General features: G+C 41.6%; 1 protein-coding gene across 2 annotated transcripts; it reads left to right on the top strand.

The window, feature by feature from the left end:
• Positions 1-12,737: 12,737 nt before the first annotated feature.
• On the top strand, positions 12,738-25,297 carry Amtn (amelotin). Of its 2 annotated transcripts, NM_001044296.1 has the most exons (9): positions 12,738-12,814; positions 12,919-12,987; positions 14,617-14,703; positions 15,948-16,013; positions 17,567-17,653; positions 20,234-20,269; positions 21,719-21,745; positions 24,291-24,561; positions 25,016-25,297. In NM_001044296.1, the coding sequence occupies exons 2-9, from the start codon at positions 12,934-12,936 to the stop codon at positions 25,024-25,026; spliced, it is 639 nt and encodes a 212-aa protein (NP_001037761.1). In that variant the 5' UTR covers positions 12,738-12,814; positions 12,919-12,933; the 3' UTR covers positions 25,027-25,297. The 2 variants fall into 2 exon arrangements, with proteins under 2 accessions (NP_001037761.1, XP_017454872.1); XM_017599383.3 differs by lacking the exon at positions 12,738-12,814 and having other exon boundaries at positions 12,847-12,987.
• The last annotated feature ends 462 nt before the right edge of the window (positions 25,298-25,759 follow it).

The raw sequence follows: 25,759 nt of genomic DNA, 5'->3' as shown, positions 1-25,759 counted from the left end.
TGGTGTGATTCTGATAGGTCTGCCTTTATATGTTACTTGACATTTTTCCCTTACTGCTTTTAATATTCTTTCTTTATTTTGTGCGTTTGGTGTTTTGACTATTATGTGACGGGAGGTGTTTCTTTTCTGGTCCAATCTATTTGGAGTTCTGTAGGCTTCTTGTATGCCTATGGGTATCTCTTTTTTTAGATTAGGGAAGTTTTCTTCTATGATTTTGTTGAAGATATTTACTGGTCCTTTGAGCTGGGAGTCTTCACTCTCTTCTATACCTATTATCCTTAGGTTTGATCTTCTCATTGAGTCCTGGATTTCCTGTATGTTTTGGACCAGTAGCTTTTTCCGCTTTACATTATCTTTGACAGTTGAGTCAATGATTTCTATGGAATCTTCTGCTCCTGAGATTCTCTCTTCCATCTCTTGTATTCTGTTGGTGAAGCTTGTATCTACAGCTCCTTGTCTCTTCTTTTGGTTTTCTATATCCAGGGTTGTTTCCATGTGTTCTTTCTTGATTGCTTCTATTTCCATTTTTAATTCCTTCAACTGTTTGATTGTGTTTTCCTGGAATTCTTTCAGGGATTTTTGCGATTCCTCTCTGTAGGCTTCTACTTGTTTATTAATGTTTTCCTGTGTTTCCCTAAGGGAGTTCTTCACATCTTTCTTGAAGTCCTCCAGCATCATGATCAAATATGATTTTGAAACTAGATCTTGCTTTTCTGGTGTGTTTGGATATTCCATGTTTGTTTTGGTGGGAGAATTGGGCTCCAATGATGCCAAGTAGTCTTGGTTTCTGTTGCTTGGGTTCCTGCGCTTGCCTCTCGCCATCAGATTATCTCTAGTGTTACTTTGTTCTGCTATTTCTGACAGTGGCTAGACTGTCCTATAAGCCTGTGTGTCAGGAGTGCTGTAGACCTGTTTTCCTGTTTTCTTTCAGCCAGTTATGGGAACAGAGTGTTCTGCTTTCGGGCGTGTAGTTTTTCCTCTCTACAGGTCTTCAGCTGTTCCTGTGGGCCTGTGTCTTGAGTTCACCAGGCAGCTTTCTTGCAGCAGAAAAGTTGGTCTTACCTGTGGTCCCGAGGCTCAAGTTCGCTCGTGGGGTGCTGCCCCCGGGCTCTCTGCGGCGGCAGCAACCAGGAATACCTGTGCTGCCTCTTCCGGGAGCTTCAGTGCACCAGGGTTCCAGATGGCCTTTGGTGTTTTCCTCTGGCGTCCGAGCTGTATGTACAGAGATCAGTCTCTTCTGGTTTCCCAGGCTTGTCTGCCTCTCTGAAGGTTTAGCTCTCCCTCCCATGGGATTTGGGTGCAGAGAACTGTTTATCCGGTCTGTTTCCTTCAGGGTCCGGCGGTGTCTCTGGCAGGGGTCCTGCCGCTCCTGGGCCCTCCCCCACGGGAGCCCAGAGGCCTTATACAGTTTCCTCTTGGGCCAGGGATGTGGACAGGGGTGAGCAGTGTTGGTGGTCTCTTCTGCTCTGCAGCCTCAGGAGTGCCCACCTGACCAGGCGGTTGGGTCTCTCTCTCACAGGGTCTGGGAGCAGAGAGCTGCTGCGGGCCGGGATCCGCGGGTGTGGGACTTCCGGTAAACACAGAACGTGCCCGGTCCTAGAGGAATTCTGCTTCCATGTGTCCCAAGCTCACCAGGCAGCTTTCTTGCAGCAGAAAAGTTGGTCTTACCTGTGGTCCCGAGGCTCAAGTTCGCTTGTGGGGTGCTGCCCCCGGGCTCTCTGCGGCGGCAGCAACCAGGAATACCTGTGCTGCCTCTTCCGGGAGCTTCAGTGCACCAGGGTTCCAGATGGCCTTTGGTGTTTTCCTCTGGCGTCCGAGCTGTATGTACAGAGATCAGTCTCTTCTGGTTTCCCAGGCTTGTCTGCCTCTCTGAAGGTTTAGCTCTCCCTCCCACGGGATTTGGGTGCAGAGAACTGTTTATCCGGTCTGTTTCCTTCAGGGTCCGGCGGTGTCTCTGGCCGGGGTCCTGCCGCTCCTGGGCCCTCCCCCACGGGAGCCCAGAGGCCTTATACAGTTTCCTCTTGGGCCAGGGATGTGGACAGGGGTGAGCAGTGTTGGTGGTCTCTTCTGCTCTGCAGCCTCAGGAGTGCCCACCTGACCAGGCGGTTGGGTCTCTCTCTCACAGGGTCTGGGAGCCGGGATTTCTTCTTTAGCTGTGTGATTCTAGCTTTTAGAGTGAAGTCATTCACTGGTGAAACCATTGTCCGTACAGGGACAGGATGCCCAGAAAAAAGTTTAAAGATGACAGTGCCATGTTCAGAAGAAATGAGGTGTACCAACCTGTCACTCTTCACTACAGCATATTAACTCACTAAACAGTGCCTGACACAAAGAAGGAGCTCAATAAATACATACTTCAATTATTGAAAGATTGACCTCCCTTCAAGAAACTGAAACAAATGTTTCAGACTAGAAAAAAACATGGCTATATCATAGGTGCCCTCTAGTGTTCCTCCTCCTGAATTGCCACATGTTTGGCTGGTTTTCCTTTGCTCCACAGGGTTTTAGTAAATTACTTTTGCTTAGTTGTTTGACTGGTTAGTGTTGATTGGTTGGTTTGTTGGTTGACTGGTTTAATGGATAATTTTTTCAGACATAGCCTTAAAAGTCTAGAACCCTGGAGTTCAAAGGGTACTGTAAAAGCCACACGACAGCACAGTTTAAGTTGAAAATTAAGAGCTTTAATACATTTTTAGAAGCATTCTATCATATTAATGAACAGGAGTGTTTAGAAACAATATAAAAAATGGTAAAACAGAAAATCACAGTGACAAACAATAGCCTTAAGCAAAATAGAGAGGCATTATTTATTGAAGAGTGACTTTTGAAGAAAACATGCATTTCTGGGAGCTTATGTAGCTCTCTCAGATCCCAGACCACCTGATGACAGACAGTCTGAAACCTTAAGCATGAACTAAAGAGGAAGGGACAACAAGAAATGCCATACAGAGCTGCTCTGAACGAATGCTACTTCAAGGGCTAACTTCCAGAGTTACCCTTAAGCAACACTTGAACATTTTACATATATCCTCTACTTTACACTGGAACAGCGTTTACTGCTGATTGGTTAATCTCATTTCTCCAATGAATTCTACTTGTACAAGGGGAGGATATTTTATATCTATTGCCTAGAATAGAAATCCTTTGGAAGAAATCACTGCTCTCTTATGAAACCACATTTGAGCATGTACAGAGATGAGATGACCTCTGGGTAGTAGTATTCACCATCAGTAAAGAGAGACAAAAATAGCTGTGTAGATCAATATGTCAGAAATGTAAGTTATTGCTGATAGCTTAAAAGATCAAGAGAAAAATAATTCGGAATTATACAAAGGGATCCTAGTTGCATCTAAACTGTACATATTGACTAGTAGATTCTGCTGCCAAAATACAAGAATCTGTAATATATGGGGCTGATATAAAGTTGACTGATGATGCTGACATTTTTAAGCCAACACATGTTTAGAAATCAGGTTCACACTCTGCCCACATTTCTGACTCTAGAAGAAAATGGCTAATGCCATCTGGGACCCTGTGCACAGGGACCGGAGAAAAGGCTGGGCAGGCCCTTCTGGTTGCTGCCCTCGAGGAGAGCTGAAATGCAGCCAAGGAGCAACTTCAGGCCTGAAACCAGAGGCAAGACCAACTTTTCTGCTCCAAGTGACCTGCCTGGTGGACTCAGGACACACAAAGGCAAAATTCCTCTGGGATCGGACACTTCGGTTTCTAGCTGGAGCCCGAACCTCGATGATTCCGGCCCACAGCTTCCTGCTCCCAAACCCCATGGGAGAGAGAGTTCATTGCCCAGACAGGTGGCACTCCTGAGACTGCAGGGCAGGAGAGAAAGCCAGTACTGCCTTCCCTTGCCCACATCCCTGGCCCAAGAGGAAATTTTATAGGGCCTCTGGGAACAGGAAGATAGGGGCACTCCAGCTGCAGGTCCCCTGCGGTCCAGACACTGCCAACAACTGAAGGGACACAGTCAAACAGCGCCCTGCACCCAAATCCCATGGGAGGGAGAGCTAAACCTTCAGAGGGGCAGACATGCCTGGGAATCCAGAAGACACTACACTCTGCCCACATATCTGACTCTAGAGGAAAACGCCTAGCGCCATCTGGGCCCCTGTGCACAGGACCTGAAAAAAGGCTGGGCAGGCCCTTCTGGTTGCTGCCCTCAGGGAGAAGTGAAATGCAGCACAAGAGGAGCGACTTCAGGCCCAAGAGAAAAAACCAACTTTTCTGCTCCAAGTGACCTGCCTGGTGAACTCAGGGCACATGCCAACAGGAACAGCTGAAGACTAGTAGACAGGAAAGACTACACTCCTGAAAGCAGAACACTCTGTTCCCATAACTGACTGAAAGAAAACAGGAAAACAGGTCTACAGCACTCCTGACACACAGGCTTATAGGACAGTCTACCCAATGCCAGAAATAGCAGAACAAAGTAACACCAGAGACAACCTGATGGCGAGAGGCAAGCACAGGAACCCAAACAACAGAAACCAAGATTACATGGAATCATCAGAGCCCAATTCTTCCCACAAGCAAACACTGAATATCCAAACACCCCAGAAAAGCAAGATCTAGATTTTAAATCACATTTGATCAGGACAATGGAGGACTTCAAGAAAGATTTAAAGAACTCCCTTAGGGAAATGCAGGAAAACATAAACAAACAAGTAGAAGCCTATAGAGAGGAATCACAAAAATCCCTGAAAGAATTCCAGGAAAACACAATCAAACAGGTGAAGGAATTAAAAATGGAAATAGAAGCAATAAAGAAAGCACAAAGGGAGACAACCCTGGATATAGAACACTAGAGGAAGAGACAAGGAGCCGTACATACAAGCATCACCAACAGAATACAAGAGATGGAAGAGAGAATCTCAGGAGCAGAAGATTCCATAGAAATTATCCACACAACTGTTAAAGATAATGTAAAACGGAAAAAGCTACTGCACAAAACATACAGGAAATCCAGGACACAATGAGAAAATCAAACCTAAGGATAATAGGTAGAGAAGAGAGTAAAGACTTCCAGCTCAAAGGACCAGTAAATATCTTCAACGAAATCATAGAAGAAAACTTCCCTAACCTAAAGAAAAAGATGCCCATAAACATACAAGAAGCCTACAGAACTCCAAATAGATTGGACCAGAAAAGAAACACCTCCCGTCACATAATAGTGAAAACACCAAATGCACAAAACAAAGAAAGAATATTAAAAGCAGGAAGGGAAAAAGATCAAGTAACATATAAAGGCAGACCTATCAGAATTACACCAGACCTCTCACCAGAGACTATGAAAGCCAGAAGATCCTGGACAGATGTCATACAGACCCTAAGAGAACACAAATGCCAGCCCAGGTTACTGTATCCAGCAAAACTCTCAATTAACATAGATAGAAAAACCAAGATATTCCATGACAAAACCAAATTTACATAATATCTTCCTACAAATCCAGCCCTACAAAGGATAATAAATGGTAAAGCCAAACACAAGGAGGCAAGCTACACCCTAGAAAAGGCAAGAAACCAATCCTCTTGCAACAAAACAAAGAGAAGACAAGCACACAAACATAATCTCACATCCAAATACGAATATAACAGGAAGCAACAATCACTATTCCTTAATATCTCTCAACATCAATGGACTCAATTCCCCAATAAAAAGACACAGATTAACAGACTGGATACATAAAGAGGACCCAGCATTTTGCTGCCTACAGGAAACACACCTCAAAGATAAAGACAGACACTACCTCAGAGTAAAAGGCTGGAAAACAACTTTGCAAGCAAATGGTCTGAAGAAGCAACGTGGAATAGCCATTCTAATATTGAATAAAATCGATTTTCAACCAAAAGTCATCAAAAATGATAATGAAGGAAACTTCATATTCATCAAAGGAAAAATACACCAAGATGAACTCTCAATACTAAATATCTATGCTCCAAATAAAAGGGCACCTGCGTACATAAAAGAAACCTTACTAAAGCTCAAAGCACACATTGCACCTCACACAATAATAGTAGGAGATTTCGACACCCGACTCTCATCAATGGAAAGATCATGGAAACAGAAATTAAACAGAGACTTAGACAGAGTAAGAGAAGTCATGAACCAAATGGACTCAACAGATATTTATAGAACATTCTATCCTAAAACAAAACGATTTACCTTCTTCTCACCACCTCATGGTACTTTCTCCAAAATTGACCATATATAATCAGTCATAAAACAGGCCTCAACAGATACAGAAAGATAGAAATAATCCCATGCGTCCTATCAGACCACCACGGGTTGAAGCTGGTCTTCAATAACAATAAGGAAAGAACGCCCACATATACATGGAAGTTGAACAATGCTCTACTCAACGATAACCTGGTCAAGGAAGAAATAAAGAAAGAAATTAAAGACTTAAAGAAATGTTCAACATCTTTAGTCAAAGGGGAAATGCAATCAAAACAACCCTGAGATTCCACCTCACACCAGTCAGAATGGCTAAGACCAAAAACTCCAGCGACAGCAGATACTGGCGTGGATGTGGAGAAAGAAGAACACTCCTCCACTGTTGGTGGGATTGCAGACTGGTAAAACCATTCTGGAAATCAGTCTGGAGGCTTCTCAGAAAATTGGACATTGAACTGCCTGAGGACCCATTTATACCTCTCTTGGGCATATACCCAAAAGATGCTCCAACATATAACAAAGACACATGCTCCACTATGTTCATCGCAGCCTTATTTATAATAGCCAGAAGCTGGAAAGAACCCAGATGCCCTTCAGCAGAGGAATGGATACAGAAAATGTGGTACATCTATACAATGGAATATTACTCAGCTATCAAAAACAATGCCTTTATGAAATTCATAGGCAAATGGATGGAACTGGAAAATATCATCCTAAGTGAGGTAACCCAATCACAAAAAAAAACACACATGGTATGCACTGGTTGATAAGTGGATATTAGTCCAAGTGCTCGAATTACCCAAGATGCACAGAACACATGAAACTCAAGAAGGATGACCAAAATGTGAATGCTTCACTCCTTCTTTAAAAGGGGAACAAGAATACCCTTGGCAGGGAATAGGGAGGCAAAGTTTAGAACAGAGGCAGAAGGAAACCCATTCAGAGCCTGCCCCACATGTGGCCCATACATATACAGCCACCAAACTAGAAAAGATGGATGAAGCAAAGAAGTGCAGGCTGACAGGAACCGGATGTAGATCTCTCCTGAAAGACACAACCAGAATACAGCAAATATATAGGCGAATGCCATCATTAAACCACTGAACTGAGAACGGGACCCCCGTTGAAGGAATCATAGAAAGGACTGAAAGAGCTTGAAGGGGCTTGAGACCCCATATGAACAACAATGCCAAGCAACCAGAGCTTCCAGGGACTAAGCCACTACCCAGACTATACATGGACTGACCCTGGGCTCCAACCTCATAGGTAGCAATGAATAGCCTAGTAAGGGACCAGTGGAAGGGGAAGCCCTTGGTCCTGCCAAGACTGAACCCTCAGTGAACATGATTGTTGGCAGGAGGGCGGTAATGGGGTGGGGGGGTGTATGGTGAGGGGAACACACATAGAGAAGGGGAGGGGGAGGGGTTAGGGGGATGTTGGTCCAGAAACTGGGAAAGGGAATAACAATCGAAATGTAAATAAGAAATACCCAAGTTAATAAAGATGAAAAAAATCTATTCAGAATTTTAATAACAATGCATCACTTATAACAAAAAGCTAACTTACTTGGCCAAGAAATCTGGACACATTTTCCCAATATACGCTGTGAACAAAACAGTTTTCTTCCATTGAGTAGAATTCCAAACAAAAAATTCAATTCCTTGTCTAGCCTTTACCCAATTACTTCATAGAAAACTAACTCCATTTCATTTTTCTAAGCATATCTCCTGCTTTATGCTTGGGTACCATGAATTGGTCAAATACTTTTTTCTATTTTTATAAATGTAGAAACAGAAACAGGTATACATTTATGCAGTTCAAATAATTAATTGATAAAAACTAAGAATATTCCTTTAAATCTAATATTTCAAAAGAATAACAAATGCAATATCTTTGAAATTAGAATAAATTCATAAATTTGTGAAGAAAGTCATAAATCCCAGTAATGCCTCAGAAAAAAAATAAACTGACCCCAAATAAGGAGAGCAAAAAATGCTTTTATGAAGGTGCTAGAATCAAGAACAACATTTGATTTTTGAAGAAAAAGGCATGAGCTGGAGGACTGCACGCAGCAGACATATCAGAGACAAGTGCAGCCTTACGAGGTGAGTGTACATTCCAGCGCGTTGATCTCTTGTGAGAGACCCATTTCTTGGTTCTTGGATACTTGTTGGTTTTCCTGCAGGAATATAAGGATGAGTTTTGCCCTTATCATGTTGGTACATACCACCTACGCCATGTTCAACTTGCTTCTGCTTAACAGATGCCACTGTACATTAAGAAGGGCTGGGTACAATTTCTAATTATTAATTTACTTAACTTATTCAATCACTATAATCTATCAAAAAATGTCTAGCATGCCAAAGACCTGCTTTGACATCCAGGGGATAAACTGAGGCAGGCAGTAGGGTGTGGTATCCGTGAGCTGGTCAGTGCTGATAGCAACAAAAGGGAGCTGCTGCCCAGTGCAGCCAGCAATTAGAGAAATGACTCAGCAGACTTCTCTCTGAGGAAACAAAGCTTCACTGGGGCAGGCACTCCCTGTGGCCAGCAAAAAACTCTGAACCCTTTTAACTCTTAGGGGCCAGTGAGAAAGAAAAGGAAAATGGGAAAATTCCCTCAATTGCACACACACACACACACACACACACACACACACACACACACACACACACACACTGAGTGGATGAAGCAAAAGGCAGACTACCAATAACTTTATACATACAAATACATACATGCATGCATGCATACAGACAGACAGGCATATATGCATTCACACATAAAATGGAACAAAATTCTCGCAAGCAGGCCCCAAGCATATTACACATACACATATATAAATATATCCACACATACATACATACTCACATATACATACATACATATATACATACACATATACAAGTTCCATCAACTTTTATTTTTTTGTCCATAGCTTATATATCCCAGCAAAATCTTTCAAACTGTATAGAATTACTTAAAGAGATCAAACACTGTTTTTGAGTTATGGTGATACAGCCCAGTGAGGGGCTGGAAGCCCTCAGAGTGTTCATGAGAGTCTTAGATTAAGGGGGATGTAAAGACAGTAAGCAGAGAAAAACTCCGTAACATCATGAAGTCTTCAGGATACATAGTCCTCACGGTTGTTCCTCTCTGAGTCGCCCCCATCGTGACTCTGCTAACCGATGTGACCCACATGCCATGAGTTCTAAAGGCATCTGTCGTTCCTCCAGCTTCATCCTGGGCGATAATCAATAGGAATCCTGCACCCAGCATCCTTGTGACATTGACAGAAGGAGAGAGAGGATTTCCAGACTGCCTCATCCTTTTCTTGATGAACAGCCCCTCTCGGACTGAGCTTCCTACACAGCATCTAGGATAATCCAGCTTTTCCTATGCACTGAGTATGGTGGAACTGGGCAGAGAATACATTTCTTGATTGAAAACTCCTATTAAGTTCAGAGATTGCATGAACATTTAAATCAGAGACTTAACTTATGTCTTCATCATTATGTACGTAAGTCTATCAAACCCGCATCACTGTCTGGTATGTGTTATGTTCACTGTTATTGATATATTTTTCTAAGAAAATGGTACATAGGTTGCAGAGGTTTCAAAGAGTCCGTAAGCAAAAAAAAAAAAAAAAAAAGAAGAAGAAGAAGAAGATGAAACTAAAACCAATTAAAAGGCATAGACCTTCAACAAAATGCCTAGACCTTCAAGACCTTCAAGGCTAAAAGATGTCACTTGTAGTTCATAAACTCCTTTAATGAGTCCTGATACCCAAGGTAATTTCAGAAACAAAATTATCTTGCTGATGTGTCTTGATTTTGCACAATTTAGACATTTTCCCCTTTCATGGTATGTTCTTCTTGATGCCCAACTCCATAATTACATTGTTGAAAGTTACTTTCAGACTTAAATTTTCTGGTCTAAGAAATTACTCAGCCCTCATAATGTTGCCTACTTGTTTCAGTCTAATCCCACTGGCTACTCAGTTTCCTAACTAGGGCATGTCTCATTTTAGCTTGGGGCTGGAGGTATGTCTGAAATAAGTGATGTACTCTCTGTGAGGTCCCTGAATCAGCTGAGCCCCAGACAGGCAGTGACTCACTGAGCATGCTACTCACTGGGGCCACACTCTAGACTGCAAAGGGAACACGGATCTCCCCACCCGATCCTAGAGACAGCAATGACATGAAATTTAATTCTTCCTCTGCACAAATAGAAACAGTTAAAGAGTGACCTGCAAGTTACAATATCTAGGAGAAGTAGAACAGGCAATGCCTGAGGTCTATCACATGCTATGGAGCTGCTTGAAAATTTAACACTCCTCTACCAAAAAAATGCCAGCTCCTTAAGGGCAAGTGTTTTCGTACCTGGAAACTGAAACAGTGTTCATGAACATGGTAAGTGATGGGTTGGAAAATACATTAGCTAGGGCCAAAGAATTGGCTCAGTGATTAGGAACACTGACTTCTCTTCCAGAAAGCCCAGGTTTGATTCCCAACACACACATGGTGGCTCACAATCACCTATAACTCCAGTATCAGGGAATCCAATTCCCTCTTCTGGCTTCTGCTAGCATCAGGCATACACATGTCACACAAACATGCAGCAAAAAATACCCATGCACAATTTTTAGTAGTTTGATATAAATTGACTCAAAAACAAAAAAGATGCACTTGCTAAGGAAAGGTCGTAAGAATAAGAAGTTACTTCAATGGTCAGCCAAATGGTTCATCAGATAAACCAATGCACACAGGTACACATACACATACATATACACCACAAACACATAAATAGCAATAGGTGGAGGAGGAAAGAAGGACAGCTTCCTTTCGTGTCCCGCCACATTTACATTCCATTAATCCTCAGTCTTAACTTTACCATGCCTACTGTGCCTTGCTCATCATGTGTATTCTCCAAACCTACTTAATGTCTGTCTCTCTCCCCCTTTGTGTGCACACTCACATGTGCATGTCTGTTTGTGTTCATATGAGTGTGTGTATATGTGCGTGTGGACTTGCATGCATGTGTATGCACATTTGTGTGGAGGTCAGAAGTCAGGGTAGTGTGTCATTCTCCATCAATTTCCACCTTATTTTTCAAGATAGGAGTTCTCACTGAACCCAGAGCTCACCAACCAACTAGACTCGGGCTAATGACCTCCAGGAATCTGCCCCGGTACCACAGGTTACAGACAAAAGCAGCTGTGCCCAGCTTTTACGAGTGATGGTGATCCCAACTCAGGTCCTCATGCTCACAGGGCAGGTATTTAACCAGCTGAATTATCCCCTACCCTCACCTTGCTTTTTAATGATTTTTCTCTCCGTCCTTCAAAACTCATCCTAAAAGTGACCTCCTCTGTAAAGCCTTCCCTGCCCCCAATCAAGAGCTTTTTTTCATACCTGTACACACTCCTATTGTTAAACTTACTACACATGCTATTAGTGTTATTAGTGTTAGTTATACAGTGTTTCCTCCATTCCTAGCAGATTATCTGACAGTCATCAGTATTAGCAGATGAGTAGGGTTGTTTAAAGAGAAACTCAGGCAAATGCCTCATCATCTCTCATTTTCTATCAAGAGACATTCCACATCATAGAGAAAAGACAACACTGCATGTCACATGGCCTGCAGCTTGAGATTTTGGCAGACAGATTCATAATTGATTTCATTTCAGATACTACTGAACAGACCTGGCCTGGGCTGAAGCTCAGGTTCTGGAAGCCTGTGGATAGATGTGACCATCTTATGACAGAAGCTCCAGTAGCTTCCTCTCTGTGACTTACATCACATTATCTTTTTCATTATTTTTGCTCCCATGTGAACTCCTCATGTTTTTCCATTAATTTATTTATTTCCTTTACACCCTGATCGAAGCCCCCTCACCCTTTTTCATTATTTAAAATCAAGCAAGTTATTAAAGAATTCTTAGAGGCAATTTTTTCATATTCATTTAAATTTTAGATATGTTTATCTTTTTACTATTCCTAGAAGCAACACCTCCAGCAACATATGCAAAAAATCTCTTATGAGGATATTTGTTACAACATAATTCAAAAATAGAATAACAAATTATCTATACATCAAAAAGAAAGTGTAACACAATTTAACCATTAAATTTGTAAAAATTAATCTATGTACACTGACAAAGCTCATTGTTTTCAAAAAACAAGTTAGGTTTAAAGAAATCCATATACTAACCATTATTTTTATAATAAATACATAGAGCCCTATATTTTTGCTCTCTTATATGATAAAACCAGTAAATTCAAAAATATTTTGCAAAAGAGTTGAAAGTAAAGACAATTGTCTTTTTTTTGTCTGCACTTTTTAAAATTATATAGACATGTCTCCCTAAAATACCCTCTAGTCAGATCATAGACATTGGGTAATACAATGTCTGCTGCTAATAACCCAGCTAATGAAGTGTTGGGAAATGAAACCAAATGATTTCACAGACAGTTTAGTCCTGATTGGTCTCTCAGGTTGTCTGTCTCCTGTAGCTGAGCTTAAATTCCTTCTACAAACACAAATCAGCAAAAGATAAATTTTGCACCAGAGTAAAGTGGAGAAGTCATCTGGATTTCAAGTGTCATTTTGCCTGGTAGCAGAAAGGTAAGATTACTTCACCATATTGCAAGTAGAATGGTCATTTTTAAATGTCATCTTCTTTCTTAGGCTAGAAAAAGTGAAAGGATAACATAATTTTGTTCTTCTAGGTAGCAAATCGAAACATGAAGACCGTGGTTCTCCTGCTCTGTCTTCTAGGATCAGCTCAGTCATTGCCAGTAAGTGTGCTGTGTTTGCTGTATGTACTGACCAGCCCAAGCCATGTCTCTTTACAGCCATTTATCTCTTCGTGCCTTTCAGGAAACCACGCTCTGCTGTGACCCATTTTTAAGCTTCCTAATCTAATTTTCAAAAAATATGGTAAACTAATAAGATGTTACTATGAATTTCAATATTTTGCATTTTTTAAAAAATGCAGCCACATTGTCATGGAGAATTTTAATTGTCTTACCAAAGCAACAGAGCAGACCTGAGCAGCAGTGTGTGTAACTATTTTATGTTCCAAAACAAAATTATGATTTTCTTGGGGACTAGTTATTTGATCATGACTAAAAAAGTAAACCATACGTTTTGATTTCTCTACTTGATAAACAAAGCATCTAAATCAGATAAACTCTTAGCTAGGAGTGTGAGATGCACATTATAAAATGGTGAACTTTTTATTTAACACATATTTTAAGTGGGGAAGAGGGTTGGTGTTCCACCCACACTTTAGTTGTCCTAAGCTACTATACAGACAGAGATGGAGTGTCCCATCTCTGCATGGAGTTCCCTTTGGTCACAATGTTTAAGGCAGATAGGAATGAGGCAATAGATCTACTGTGGTCAGTCTCAGGTGGCCCTTCAGACTCACCTGTGCAAGCAACAGCGAGTCACTGGAAACTCTCTAGACAACAGACGTGCCCCGATTGCTAAAAACACCGGAATGAGGGCACGACTAGGGAACATGATCCCTGACAGAGTTCAGTGGCTACATGTATCAAATCACTGTTTAGGAAAAGCTTGTAAAAATTTCTGTGAAAAAAAAAATGAATGAAGAGGAAGAAACAAAACAGAAATGGCCAGCACATTATTAAGAAGTTTTCAGGACTAAATCTTTGAAAACAAAGCAAAAACCCTTAAATGGCCCAGGAGCTGGTGTCAGTCTTGCCCTCTGGATGCATCCAACAACAAGCACACTCTGAGGTGGGACTGGAGCACAGCCTTAGTGTATGCAGGAACTGGACTCGCTGCAGTGGTCCTAGTTCTGACACTCACCAGAGGACCTTGCACAGGTCTTCTCTCACCTACAAAACATTTAAAAAAAAACACACAGATATAACATGGGGATTGAAAGGTCACTTTCACCATGAGTTCACCAAATTTTAATACAATGGAATTATTCTGGCCAGGAAAGACACTGAATTCCCATTACATGATTGGCATGTCGCATACAAGCCAAAAGTGAGAAGCCTTACAAAAAAAAAAAAATGCTACAGGACTCGTGGAAGTTTAATTCAAATAATGTAAAGAAAAACAGAGCAAATGTGCATGGAACTAAGACTCCAAGTCTAACACAAGGCCTGGCAAAGGAGAGGAACAGTTGCTGTAGGTGTCGGGGCCAGAGACCACTGGAACCACTTGTCCTGCCTTACCTCTCTCCTCTTCACCCCCTTGACTTGGTAGTTTCCTCGTCTCTGACTCTGTCTCCAGCTAAGCATAAAATATGTGAGGACTTAACTGCTCCAAAAGACCTGGAGTCTAAATTCACAGTGGTTTTGGGGGGGATGACCTGTTACCTACCAGATATAAATGGATAAAAACCTCAAGCACATTCCTCCTGCTTTATAAAATACTTATATTTGCAGAGGCAGCTGAGCCCTGCTTTGGGAGCTCCTGCAACAAAACCGACTCCAGGTCAGGTGACACCGCTAACTCAACAGCAACCAAATCAGGTAAGTGCCCCAACAATGACAAAGATTTACAAACCAGAAAAGAATGCATATTAAGACGGCAATTTTTTAAAAATCAAGATTTGCACAGCGTCAAGTCTGAAGAGGGGGAGAAGTAAGAAGGGAATGATCTTTTGTGTTTAAACGAGGAAAGCAAATCGGCTGCATGCTTTCTCCTCCTGTGTGAGTCAGTTACACGAGCAGGGCTTTGGCTTAACAACTAAATGCACAGAGCTTTGAAAAGTGAATGGTGCCCACTGTTTACAAAACTGTGACCCTGAGATACTGTGACATTCCATGGGATTTGGAAAACAAACAAACAAAAAAACAAACAAACAAAAAGGAAACAACAAAGACTAAGAGTTGTAGAGAAAGATGACAACCACAGCTCCTCTCCTGCCTCTCTCATCCTCCTCTCACCCCTTCTCCCCCACCCGGTGTTCCACCCCCTTGTGGCACACATGTGACATGTGTGTCTTCCTCTATGGACTAGACTGGCAGGCCCTGGGGTCCTCCTTTTGCACCTCCAGCACAGATTTGTAAATCCATGTAAATGCACATAAATGTGGGCTGCAGCCCTTCAACTCAGGTCCTCATGCTTGCACAGCAGATGCTTTAATCCACGGAACCTCCCAAGCCCTCTCATGGTTTTCTTAAGTTTCGTCTCTGCCAGTGAACTGCTGTGTTGCTGTAAAGCCTGTTTGTTCAAGGTCTATTAGGATGACCTTGAAAGTCGTGCTATCTTTTACCCTCAATGTTCCCCACTCTGCTGTAAGGGACACTGCTGGCCTTGCCTTTGTCTAGATGCTGAAATATCAGTCAATGGTATTAGAAGTTCAAGCTGCCTCTTCAGTTATTAGACACTGTAGATCATTCAAATCAAATCATCTACGTCCTTAAAGAATCTGTAACTTATACTATTACAAATATTCTTTAGGGAAAAGAATTTAAAAATTGGATGTGCACAATGAAGTACTAAAACAAAAATATTGTAACTAAATAATTACCATAAATAAATCACCCGATAAAACCCACAAACTTGGCATTCTGCTAGGCCATCCAGAACAACACAGAAAAGGAGGAGGCCTCATGCAGACAATTTGAGGGTAGTGAGAGAGCTTGAACCTTTGCCTTCATTGATTTCGATGGGAATACATACCTTTGGAAGCAGTATTATTACCTGAGACTACCACTGATGTTGCCATAGAAACAGATAATCTCTAACACCCAGTTTCAATGCCCTGCAGGTTTTTCCTTCCATAAGTCTAATACCATTAACACAGCTGCTCACTCTGGGGTCAGACCTGCCATTGGTAAGTACTCTTTTATATCACCTCACTCCCTTATTTAATAAATAGGGCACGTGACACTGAGCACGGAGAAGAGTCAAGAACATAGAGAAATGTCTATCCACAGTGCACATGCACACCTATTCCCTGGACATGGGCAGGAATAGGAGCAAGAGGAAAGTCAAAGAAAGTCAGATGCACCCTATAATTCCTTGAAAGCTCCTAATAAATCCCTTATTGATTGACCTCATTCTCACCTTGAATCCTGACACCTCTTCTCTAAGATCCTGCCCCAATTTCTGCACCAGACCTTCCTTGATGTTCCCTACTAAATCTGCAAGCCACATAAACACTATGATCACTATTGCCACCTCTAGGATGACCTGAAAGGACAAGAGTTCTCTCCGCTCATAGAGCATCTGTAAAGATCCTTCTGCATGGGGAAGAAAAATGTTTCCCTCCTGATTCTGCTCAGTGTTCAAGTTTAAATATTCTATTAATCCATGCTCTGGGCTAGGTGTTTTACTCTATATCTTGCAAATTTGCCTGGAAATACCTATGAAAAAATTCATTTCCCAATGGAAAAAATTCAGAAAATTTCCAAGAACCATTATTATTGTAGCCAGAAAGGGGTAAATTACCTAAATGATCTCAGAGATGCCAAAGAAAAATATTTCACTCCTGGAGGAGGGGGAAAGATGGGACTTGGAACAAAAGCCTTAAAGCCAGAGTTTGAAGCCCAGAAACTACATAAAGGTAGAAACAACGGACACTGAAATTGACCTCTGAGTTCCATAAATATATGCTGTGGCATGAGAATAAATAGGCGCTTACTTTGTTATCTTTTACTTTTTAGTTTAATGTAGGAACTTGAGAAATGACTGGGTGGTTGACAACACTTGGAGAGGACTTCTGGCAGTATAATGTACAGAGGGCTCAGTGCCGCTCTAGCAGAAGATCTGAGAGTCAGGTCCCTGAAATCACATAGATCAGCTCACAACTTCCTATAAAGCCAGCTCCAAGAGGTCCAATGTCCTCTTCTCTTCTACTTAGAAACCCGAGCACACACACACACACACACACACACACACACACACACACACACACACATGTACACACAACACACATGCATACATGTAATTAAATATGAAAAATCTTTGGAAAAGTCAATGTAGAGGTTAGAAATGGACCTTGTGGTAAAATATTAAATGACTATCTTAATATCTTCTCTATAATTAATTACACACACTATAGAACTGGGGAGATGGCTCAGTGCTTAAGAGCACTGACTGCTCTTCTAGAGGCCCTGAGTTCAATTCCCAGCAACCACATGGTGTCTCTTCTATGATTGGATCTGATGCCCTCTTCTGGTGTGTCTGAAAACAGCAACAGTGCACTCACATACATTAAATAAATAAATAAGTAAATGTTTAAAAAATTATACACACAATAAAATATTATGATTTATGGAGGAAATTCTTCCTTTGGATGCATTTTTATCTTTAAAAATATGCTTTAGGGCCCTAGATGCTCAAACTGAAAGAAACATAATGAAAATCTTCTTTGATGCCCCACAGTTCAACCCTGCCACCATGCCACATGGCACACAGACACTCCCTTTCACCCTGGGACCACTGAATGGACAACAGCAGCTGCAACCCCAGGTAAACTGAGGCAAGGCTTCCTGAACTCTGAGGGCATCTTCTCTCAGCTGAAGCCACATGGATGAAGGAACCCATTTCAAAGTCCTTGAATGCAGATGATTTGTAGGTGTTTGTTCTACTAAACACAAATGGCTTAAAACGTTTCCCTGCCTTAAAATAGTCACTTCCAATGTTACTTTTAGTTACTGCGGAGTTTGCTGCCATGCACATACTCTTGGTTGGGGAAAACTGGGTTGGTTTTTTCAATTTTTTGCCATGTAACCTCATGTTACAACGACATCTGTATAACTAAATCTACTGTTAAATTGAGGATAGTTCCTTCTGAACTCGTTCTTGGCTTTTGCGAAACAAAGACTTTTTTTAAAAAATAAGAATCCTAAGAATAAATTTTACCCTCTAAAAGAGGTGAATAAACATGAGCCGCTTTAATCCGTGATGCTGGTATAATTCACATGCGGATTGCCCAGCTTCAGTCAGGCTCAATTGCCTAGATTACTCCACAATAACCATTGAAACGTGAAGGAATCGAATGTGCTGTGAGCTAGGGCTACTGTGGGGAGGGGGAAGGGAAGGGAAGAGAAGGGGGAGGGGTGAGTCACAGAAACGCACTTTGGAAAATGGCATGCTGCCATCTATTAAATCATGTAGTGTGGTGGTTCAAAAGTTAAAATATTTGTAAAGAAACAGACTCTACACAACATCTTATTGCCCAGAGAGTCAGAGGCACTCATGAGCATGTCATAAGAGGTTTAGTATAGAAGATTTGACATTACACATTCCCCAGAGAGCAGGAATGTTAGGTCATTCATTCCTCATTCTCTCTGGGGATTCTTCAATGTCTCTGGGCCATGCTATCCCAAAGCGTTCCCATGGCTTTCTCCCAGGCCAAACTCCACTCCCTCTCATCTTATATAGAGTGGTAACATTTTGGAAGTATATTACCATATACTATACATAGTAACTGGTTATCATAACAGTCTCAGACACCATCATAATCACCTCCCATTGCTTTCTATGTCCCCTCCTTGTCCTCCTCCTACTGATAGCCTTCCTTCCTCTCCCCATATAAGGTCTCTCATCTCCTTTCATTTCTCTTGTGTGTGTGCTCACGCATATGAACCAGTAAGCTTAATGAGGTTAACTTACAGATGCATAGGTAAGGTATTACTTATAGGAACATGAGTGAATTACCACTGGTTACGTGACTGAAGAAAATGTCTCTCTGCTACCTCAACAAACATTAACTGTCTATAGATCTTCATAGAGAGGTGGAGCCTCATGGGCCCCTCCTATGTCCATGATTAAATGGTGACAGGTCCAATCTTAGGTAGAGCTTGTGCAGGTAATGACAGCTGCTAAGAGTTCAAGTGTGAAACAGCCATGTCCCTCCCACAAGACAGCATTGCACAGCACTCTGTCCCTTCCTCCAGTACTGTCATTCTTTCTGCCACATGTCTCTGGTTTCCCCTGAGCCTTGGAAAGAGCAGTATAGACAGCCCATTTAGTCCTGAGCATTCAGTGGTCTTCTTATTCTTACCACTTACATCAGTTATGATTCTCTGTCTTAACCTGATGCCCACTGCCAAAAAGAGAAGCTTCTCTAACCAAAGGCAGTGACTGTGGTACTAATTTATGGGTTTATATGACCATAAATATAAAAAACATAAATATTTATGGCCATGAATATTTAGAAAGCAGTCAAAAATTGGTTCACTTTCAATGATGCAAACCTAGGAACATTGTTTTCATCCTTTAACTATCGAAGACCAATCCTGGGAAGAAACTATTCCGGAACCACGTAGTTGCTCGAATCTCAGCTCTGGGTACAGTCTGTGTAGGGTGGCTAAGTTATTTTAACCCCACTGTGACTGACTTTCCTCAGATTTTAAAGCAGGCCTTAATGGAGAAGCTTCCTCTAATGGTTACAAAGATTAAAAGAATAAGCATCTGGAACAGTTTGTGTCACACCGTAAATACACACACATCCATGGTGGATACTTCAAACAACTTCCGATCAACAACTGAGACAACGAATTTCCTTTACATTGCTCTGCTGGACAGTTAGCTTTCCTTTAAGAAGAGAGTTTAGATTCATGCTCTCCAAATTGCACCTACCCTTCCCCACCCACCCTAAGAGTTTGTCGTTCCTGCTGCTTTAGCTGCTGTCATATTTTGCTGTCGGTCAAGAAACTGGCCGGCTTCTACAGGAAGATGTCTGCTTGTCACTGTTGGCCTGACAGGCACTGCTGTGCAGCTGTGTGGGAATAGTGAGGTGGAGAGCCCGTCAGACCCCGTCAGACTCACATCTGTCGGGGTGGCACCTATTGACCTAAAAGCCAACTTGGATGGTTTTTCTGACACTATGGATTTTCTATATAAGCAAAAGTAAAATGTTAATTTTTTCGGAGTAGTAGAAAACACAACTCCTCTTCCATTTCAGCCAGCAACTCATAACAGAACCTAGTCATCCGTACCTCTCACTTCCCTTGACCATCTCAACTGTACCTGTGGGTTGCTGAGCAAGTGTAACACACACACGATCATATTTTTAACAGTGATTTTTGTTCATTTATTTTTCAGATGTTGCCCATTATTGTGGCACAACTTGGAGCTCAGGTAAGACTATTGTTAAACAGACTGATTGTTAATCACCCATGTGCAGAACATCTCTCTTGTCTCAATTCACCAATCGGGCACCAGGATTCTGACTCACTTTGCACTGTGTACACACTACAATAGAGAGACCTAACTCACCTGGCCCTGGCTGGCTGGCAAGTTGCAGTTGTAAGTTCTTCACAGTACCATTTCCTTTCAAAATGACAGTCTCTTGTAGATGTCATCATTAACAGCCACTCTGAAAATGAGTGATATGCGGCTGCTCTTCTAGCCAAACCCTCAATAAATGAAGCAGTCAGTCATCCCCTTAATAACACTGACAAAAAAATTAATAATAACCTAATGGGATGAATATGATGACCCATGATGTCGGGGGGTGATTTATCTCAAGTCTCTTTTAGTCTTAAGAGCTTGTCCCGGAATGCTCAACTCCTTTTCCTCCTCTTCCTAGTTGCTTTTGCAAACATTACTCTTAAACTCACTAAAAGAACTACCAAGGCCCAACTCCACGTCAGTACCAGCATCAAACAGCAGTTTCATTCCTAAAATCAGAGACAAATATTAGTATAAAATCCCTATGGATTTTGTATTTAAATAGGCATATGTATAGCTTATTAGGCTGCCCCTGAATTTGCAAGCCTCCTGCCTCAACCTCCCCAGTTCTAGGATTAAGGGAGTGTGCCACTCACTACACCTACTCCTACCAGCTCTTTGGTCCACAACTAAGTATAGCTCAAGGAAAAATATCTGACATGCCACACAGATATATATATATATAGAGAGAGAGAGATAGATAGATAGATAGATAGATAGATAGATAGATAGATAGATAGAGGCATACGCATCAAATACTACTTGTAGTGTATAAAATTACAGCTAAACCTTAAATTTAAGACTAAACCAAAAAGAAAAATTATGTAAAGTACAACATAACTACAATTAAATACTACAAGGCCACATTTAAAATTCTATTTATTACATTAATTTTGCAGTAAGACAGCTAAGAGGTTGTTATGAGATTACTAAGAGACAAGGAAAGATGAAAAGCTATATAAATAAAGGTTTCTATTACATGAAAACAAAATTGTAGAAAACTTGAAAAGATCATCATATGTAAATCATAGGATTATTTTCCTATTGCCTTCTGTATTCTCCAGGCTCCTTCCAATGTATATCTATGACTTAATTTTATTTATTTATTTATATACATAATGTATAATTTTCAAATAAAGGTAAGTCACCTTATGCAATAACAAACATGAGTAGTCCTATATCACATGCTGACACAAATTCTGTGATATACATACCAGACCATTTAATATATTGTTGAAAGTAAAAATCTTTCTTTAGAGTACTTGAAAGTCTTTGAAGTTTTTAGTTATTTTACATGCATTCCACTGAATCCACTGAAGTTTCTCTAATTGATTCTGTTTATTGTCTTGCTTTTAGGGCGCTCTCCTAAGCTCAGAGGAACTGGTAAAGTCTTTTAAGTCACTACTGTCTAAGTCCTTCTCCCTTCTCCCAGCGTCGTCTGTCCTTCCAGTTCTTTTGACCACAACCCCATTTCCTACGTTCCCTACATTGAGCTGTGCATTTTCAGAGCTCCTCGAGTCTGATTACTCCTTCTCACCTAAAAACTTTGTCATCTTTCTCCTATGACTTTCATTAATTTAACCTTCCTTTGACTTTCTAGATATTGCTGTCAGACTCTGTTAAGCCACTGCACAAATTTAAACTTTATTCTGATTGACTTAAACATTTTACTGAAGATTACATACTATTCTCTAGATGTCAAAGCATAGGAATATGAATATTGACTGCAGGAAGAATTAAGGGCGTTGTACTTTCCATTTGATGAGATTCTGTCCTACGTTTTGGTAGGGGTGAATGAATTCTTTTCTATAAGCAGTAACAAGTGCAGGATGGAAAGTAAAGTTTGAATTACTGTGCTATCTAAACTAACAAGAGAAGTGGGGAACTGAGGCAGGTTCACAGAGCACAGTTTGTCAGTGCTTTTCATATTATGTATTCTACTGGCTACGATACCCTCAGTAATACTCCAGTCATGGATCAGCATCTCCTCAGCCAACACTGACAGGTGAACGTTCCTATCTTCCTGTTGAAGGGGCATTTTCACAGAACAAGCTCTTTAACAGATCTCTCACCTTCAGGCCTCACTATACAAAGTACAGACCCATGATGGAGCCATACAGATAAACTGAGGCTCGGCAGGCTTAAATGACGTGTCTCAAAGGCACCTGAAAAGGTGGATCCCAGATCCACAGTCACGTGTTCTGAAAGTAGTAGTTTTCAAACATTTTTTAGTTCAATCCACAGTAATAATGAAATTTTCATACAGCCCAACATACACACCTGATTTCACAAAACAGTACTTATTCTTATGTAGAATGTGTTGGGATAACATCCAGTCTCCTCTGCTAGTCCTAATTTTTGTATGCCGTGACCCTCAGCTTGAAGTGCTCTGTGCCGTAGTCTGCTCTCCTCATGAAGCAGAGATCTAGCTCTGCCTTCAGGATCTAAGTCTAAGACAATGCTTCCCCATCCGGGGTCTCCACCCACAGAGCACCTCAGGATGGCTTTGAGAACTAGCTTAAATTCATATTACCAGCACCTCGGGATGGCTTTGAGAACTAGTTTAAACTTGTATTTCCAGGCCCAGCCCAGACAGCAAGCAGAGCCTAACCATACAAACCTCTGAAAAAGAGGTGTTTTGTTTCCAGTAATCTCAGAAAATGCACAGGCAGCTCAAGTACCAAGAGAACGAACTGCTCCTGAACCAAAAACACAGTGATGCCTTTAAAAAGGATGCCGAAGGGACCTTGAAAGGACTTAAGACACACAAGCAACGTCTGGTTGATAAACTTGCATTAATTTTTCCAATAACTTTTACTCTTCCTTTTTTGAACTTTTGTGGGCAAAAGAAAGGTTGTCAAGGACAGAGAGCGAGCTTGTGGATTTTGTGGATTTTCTCCATAGCACTATCTCCAGATAATTTCAGACTACCCTTGTGTTATGACTGCCTTGTATTCTGATTCCTTTTTTAAGAAAAGGAACCCAGGAACAAATCCCAACACTGACACCAGCATCAGAGTTGGCCCTGGCAAGGGCAAGTTTCTGGTGTGATTTCTCTTACTTTAGCCCCTCCCCCTGCCACTTGTTTTCTTTTCTTTTATTGGATATTTTCTTTATTTACATTTCAAATGTTATCCCTTTCCCAGTTTCCCCTCCTGAAACCCCCATCCTATTCCCCTACCCCTGCCTCCATGAGGTTACTCCCCAACCCACTCCCTCTGACCTCCATACCCTAGCATTCCCCTACACTGAGGCATCCAGCCTTTACAGGACCAAGGGCCTCTCCTCCTGTTGAAGCCCGATAAGTCCATCCTCTGCTACATATGCGGCTGGACCCATGGGTCTGTCCATATGTACTCTTTGGTTAGTGGTTTAGTTTCTGGGAGCTCTGGTGTATCTGGTTGGTTGATATTATTGTTCTTCTTATGGGGTTGCAAACCCCTTCAGCTCCTTCAGTCCTTTCTTTAACTACTCCATTGAGGAGCCCCTCCTCAGAGGATCCACCTTTGTATTTGTCAGGCTCTGGCAGAGCCTCTCAGGAGACAGCTGTATCAGGCTTCTGTCAGGATGCACCTCTTGGCATCCCCAATAGTCACTGGGTTTGGTGACTGTATATGGGATGGATCCTCAGGTGGGGCAATCTCTGGATGGCCTTTCCTTCAGTCTCTGTTCCATACTTTGTCTCCACGTTTCCTTCTGGGAGTGTTTTGTTCCCCTTTTAAGAAGGACTGAAGCATCCATACTTTGTCTTCCTCTTGAGCTTCTTGTGGTCTGTAAATTGTATCTTGGGTAATCCGAGCTTTTGGGATAATATCCACTTATCAGTGAGTATATATCATGTATGTTCTGTCCTCCAAAGAGAAGAGATTGGTTAACCTTGTTAAAGTGAGTTATTTTTCCTTTGTTTTCTGTTTCCTTCCCATTCTAGCCACTAGCCTCCCAAATCTTCACGGGCCTCCTTATCCACCCCTTGTTCCCTGGAGCCATTCAGCCATCCGGTCAGACAGGGGCTAAACCAGATGTGCAGAATGGAGCCCTTCCTACAAGACAGGCAGGAGCGAGCCCTGCCAACCAGGCAACCACTCCTGGCCACACAACTCCTGCTGTCACAGATGATGATGACTACGAAATGAGCACCCCTGCAGGCCTGCAAAGGGCCACACACACCACTGAGGGGACCACCATGGACCCACCAAATAGTAAGTTGTGCTAGAGTGGATCATGTTTGTCTCTGAAGGTGGCAGAGAAGGAGGTCTTTACCTTGTGCTGACAAATGCAGACTTCGGTGAAGGCAAGTAGCTTTCTTTATTCACAGGCATCAAGACATATAAAGGAATGGTTTTACTGGGCTACCAATCTCATGGTATTAACCCTAGAATACATTCAGTTACTGATGTAACACACACATTCACACACACACACACACACACACACACACACACACACACAAACTTACATGTATGCGCACATGAATGTGGGCCAGTAAACAACTTGGAATGAGCCTCAGAGTTTCTTGCATAATAATGCAAGAAGCCACTGGTAATAGTCTGGCGTTAGCACAGTAGATAAACCACCCATCTGTATTCCCGTCACTGTGTGTAAGCACAGAATGCTTTCTTTTACCTGCACCTAAAGCCATTTTGTTTCTTCTAGGAACTAAGTAAGTTGTTTCAGATCTCCTCAAGCAAACCACATCACAGTTGGAGTTCCACATGAGTCGTCCTCACTCATCACATGGCAGGAAAGGCTGAGACGCAGTGGAAGGTCTTGGGAGGTATAAAGTCTTAAGTATATTTCAGGAGATATATTGAATGAACAGAATTCCAAGTTCAAAAGAAAATCATTAAATAAATCCCTTTGTTTTTGAAATACTTTAGTATGCCACTTCAGGCATACCTGGAAAATATGTGTATTAAAATATATTTTGAAAACTGACTTTTTTCTTCTTTGGGCCTGAAAGAAACCTGGGTGACTTCAGAAACCTCCGCACCTTCATGACTTTATGTCCAGAATTCCCTTCAGAAATGGGGAAGTGTTCTGCCAAAGGAGAGGACAGTTAGCAATGTGAGGAAAAACTCCAGGTCATTCACAACTACCTCATAACACACTCCCAGAAGAAACACTATTTAACTTTTAATAAGCAAGTTATTTATAATAGGTTTGACAAACAACAGAAACAAACTGGGGTAGGCCATGAGTAGCTCTGGAGCAAAAGCTAGAACTGTAGTAAGGCAGTCACTCAGTCAGACCAATGTGACACTCTTGACTTATCCACCTAAAGGCAGAATTCAATCTGGCAAGATTTATAATTGAGATGATGGCAGTTCACCTAGGTTGAAATAGAGCCTCACTTCCTTATTGCACACCACAGATCAGGCTGGTAGCATTTTTCAGGAT

This window comes from Rattus norvegicus, chromosome 14 (genome assembly GCF_036323735.1).
Source record: "Rattus norvegicus strain BN/NHsdMcwi chromosome 14, GRCr8, whole genome shotgun sequence".
Classification (NCBI taxonomy): Eukaryota; Metazoa; Chordata; class Mammalia; order Rodentia; family Muridae; genus Rattus; species Rattus norvegicus.
This window is presented reverse-complemented; position numbering and strand designations above follow the sequence as displayed.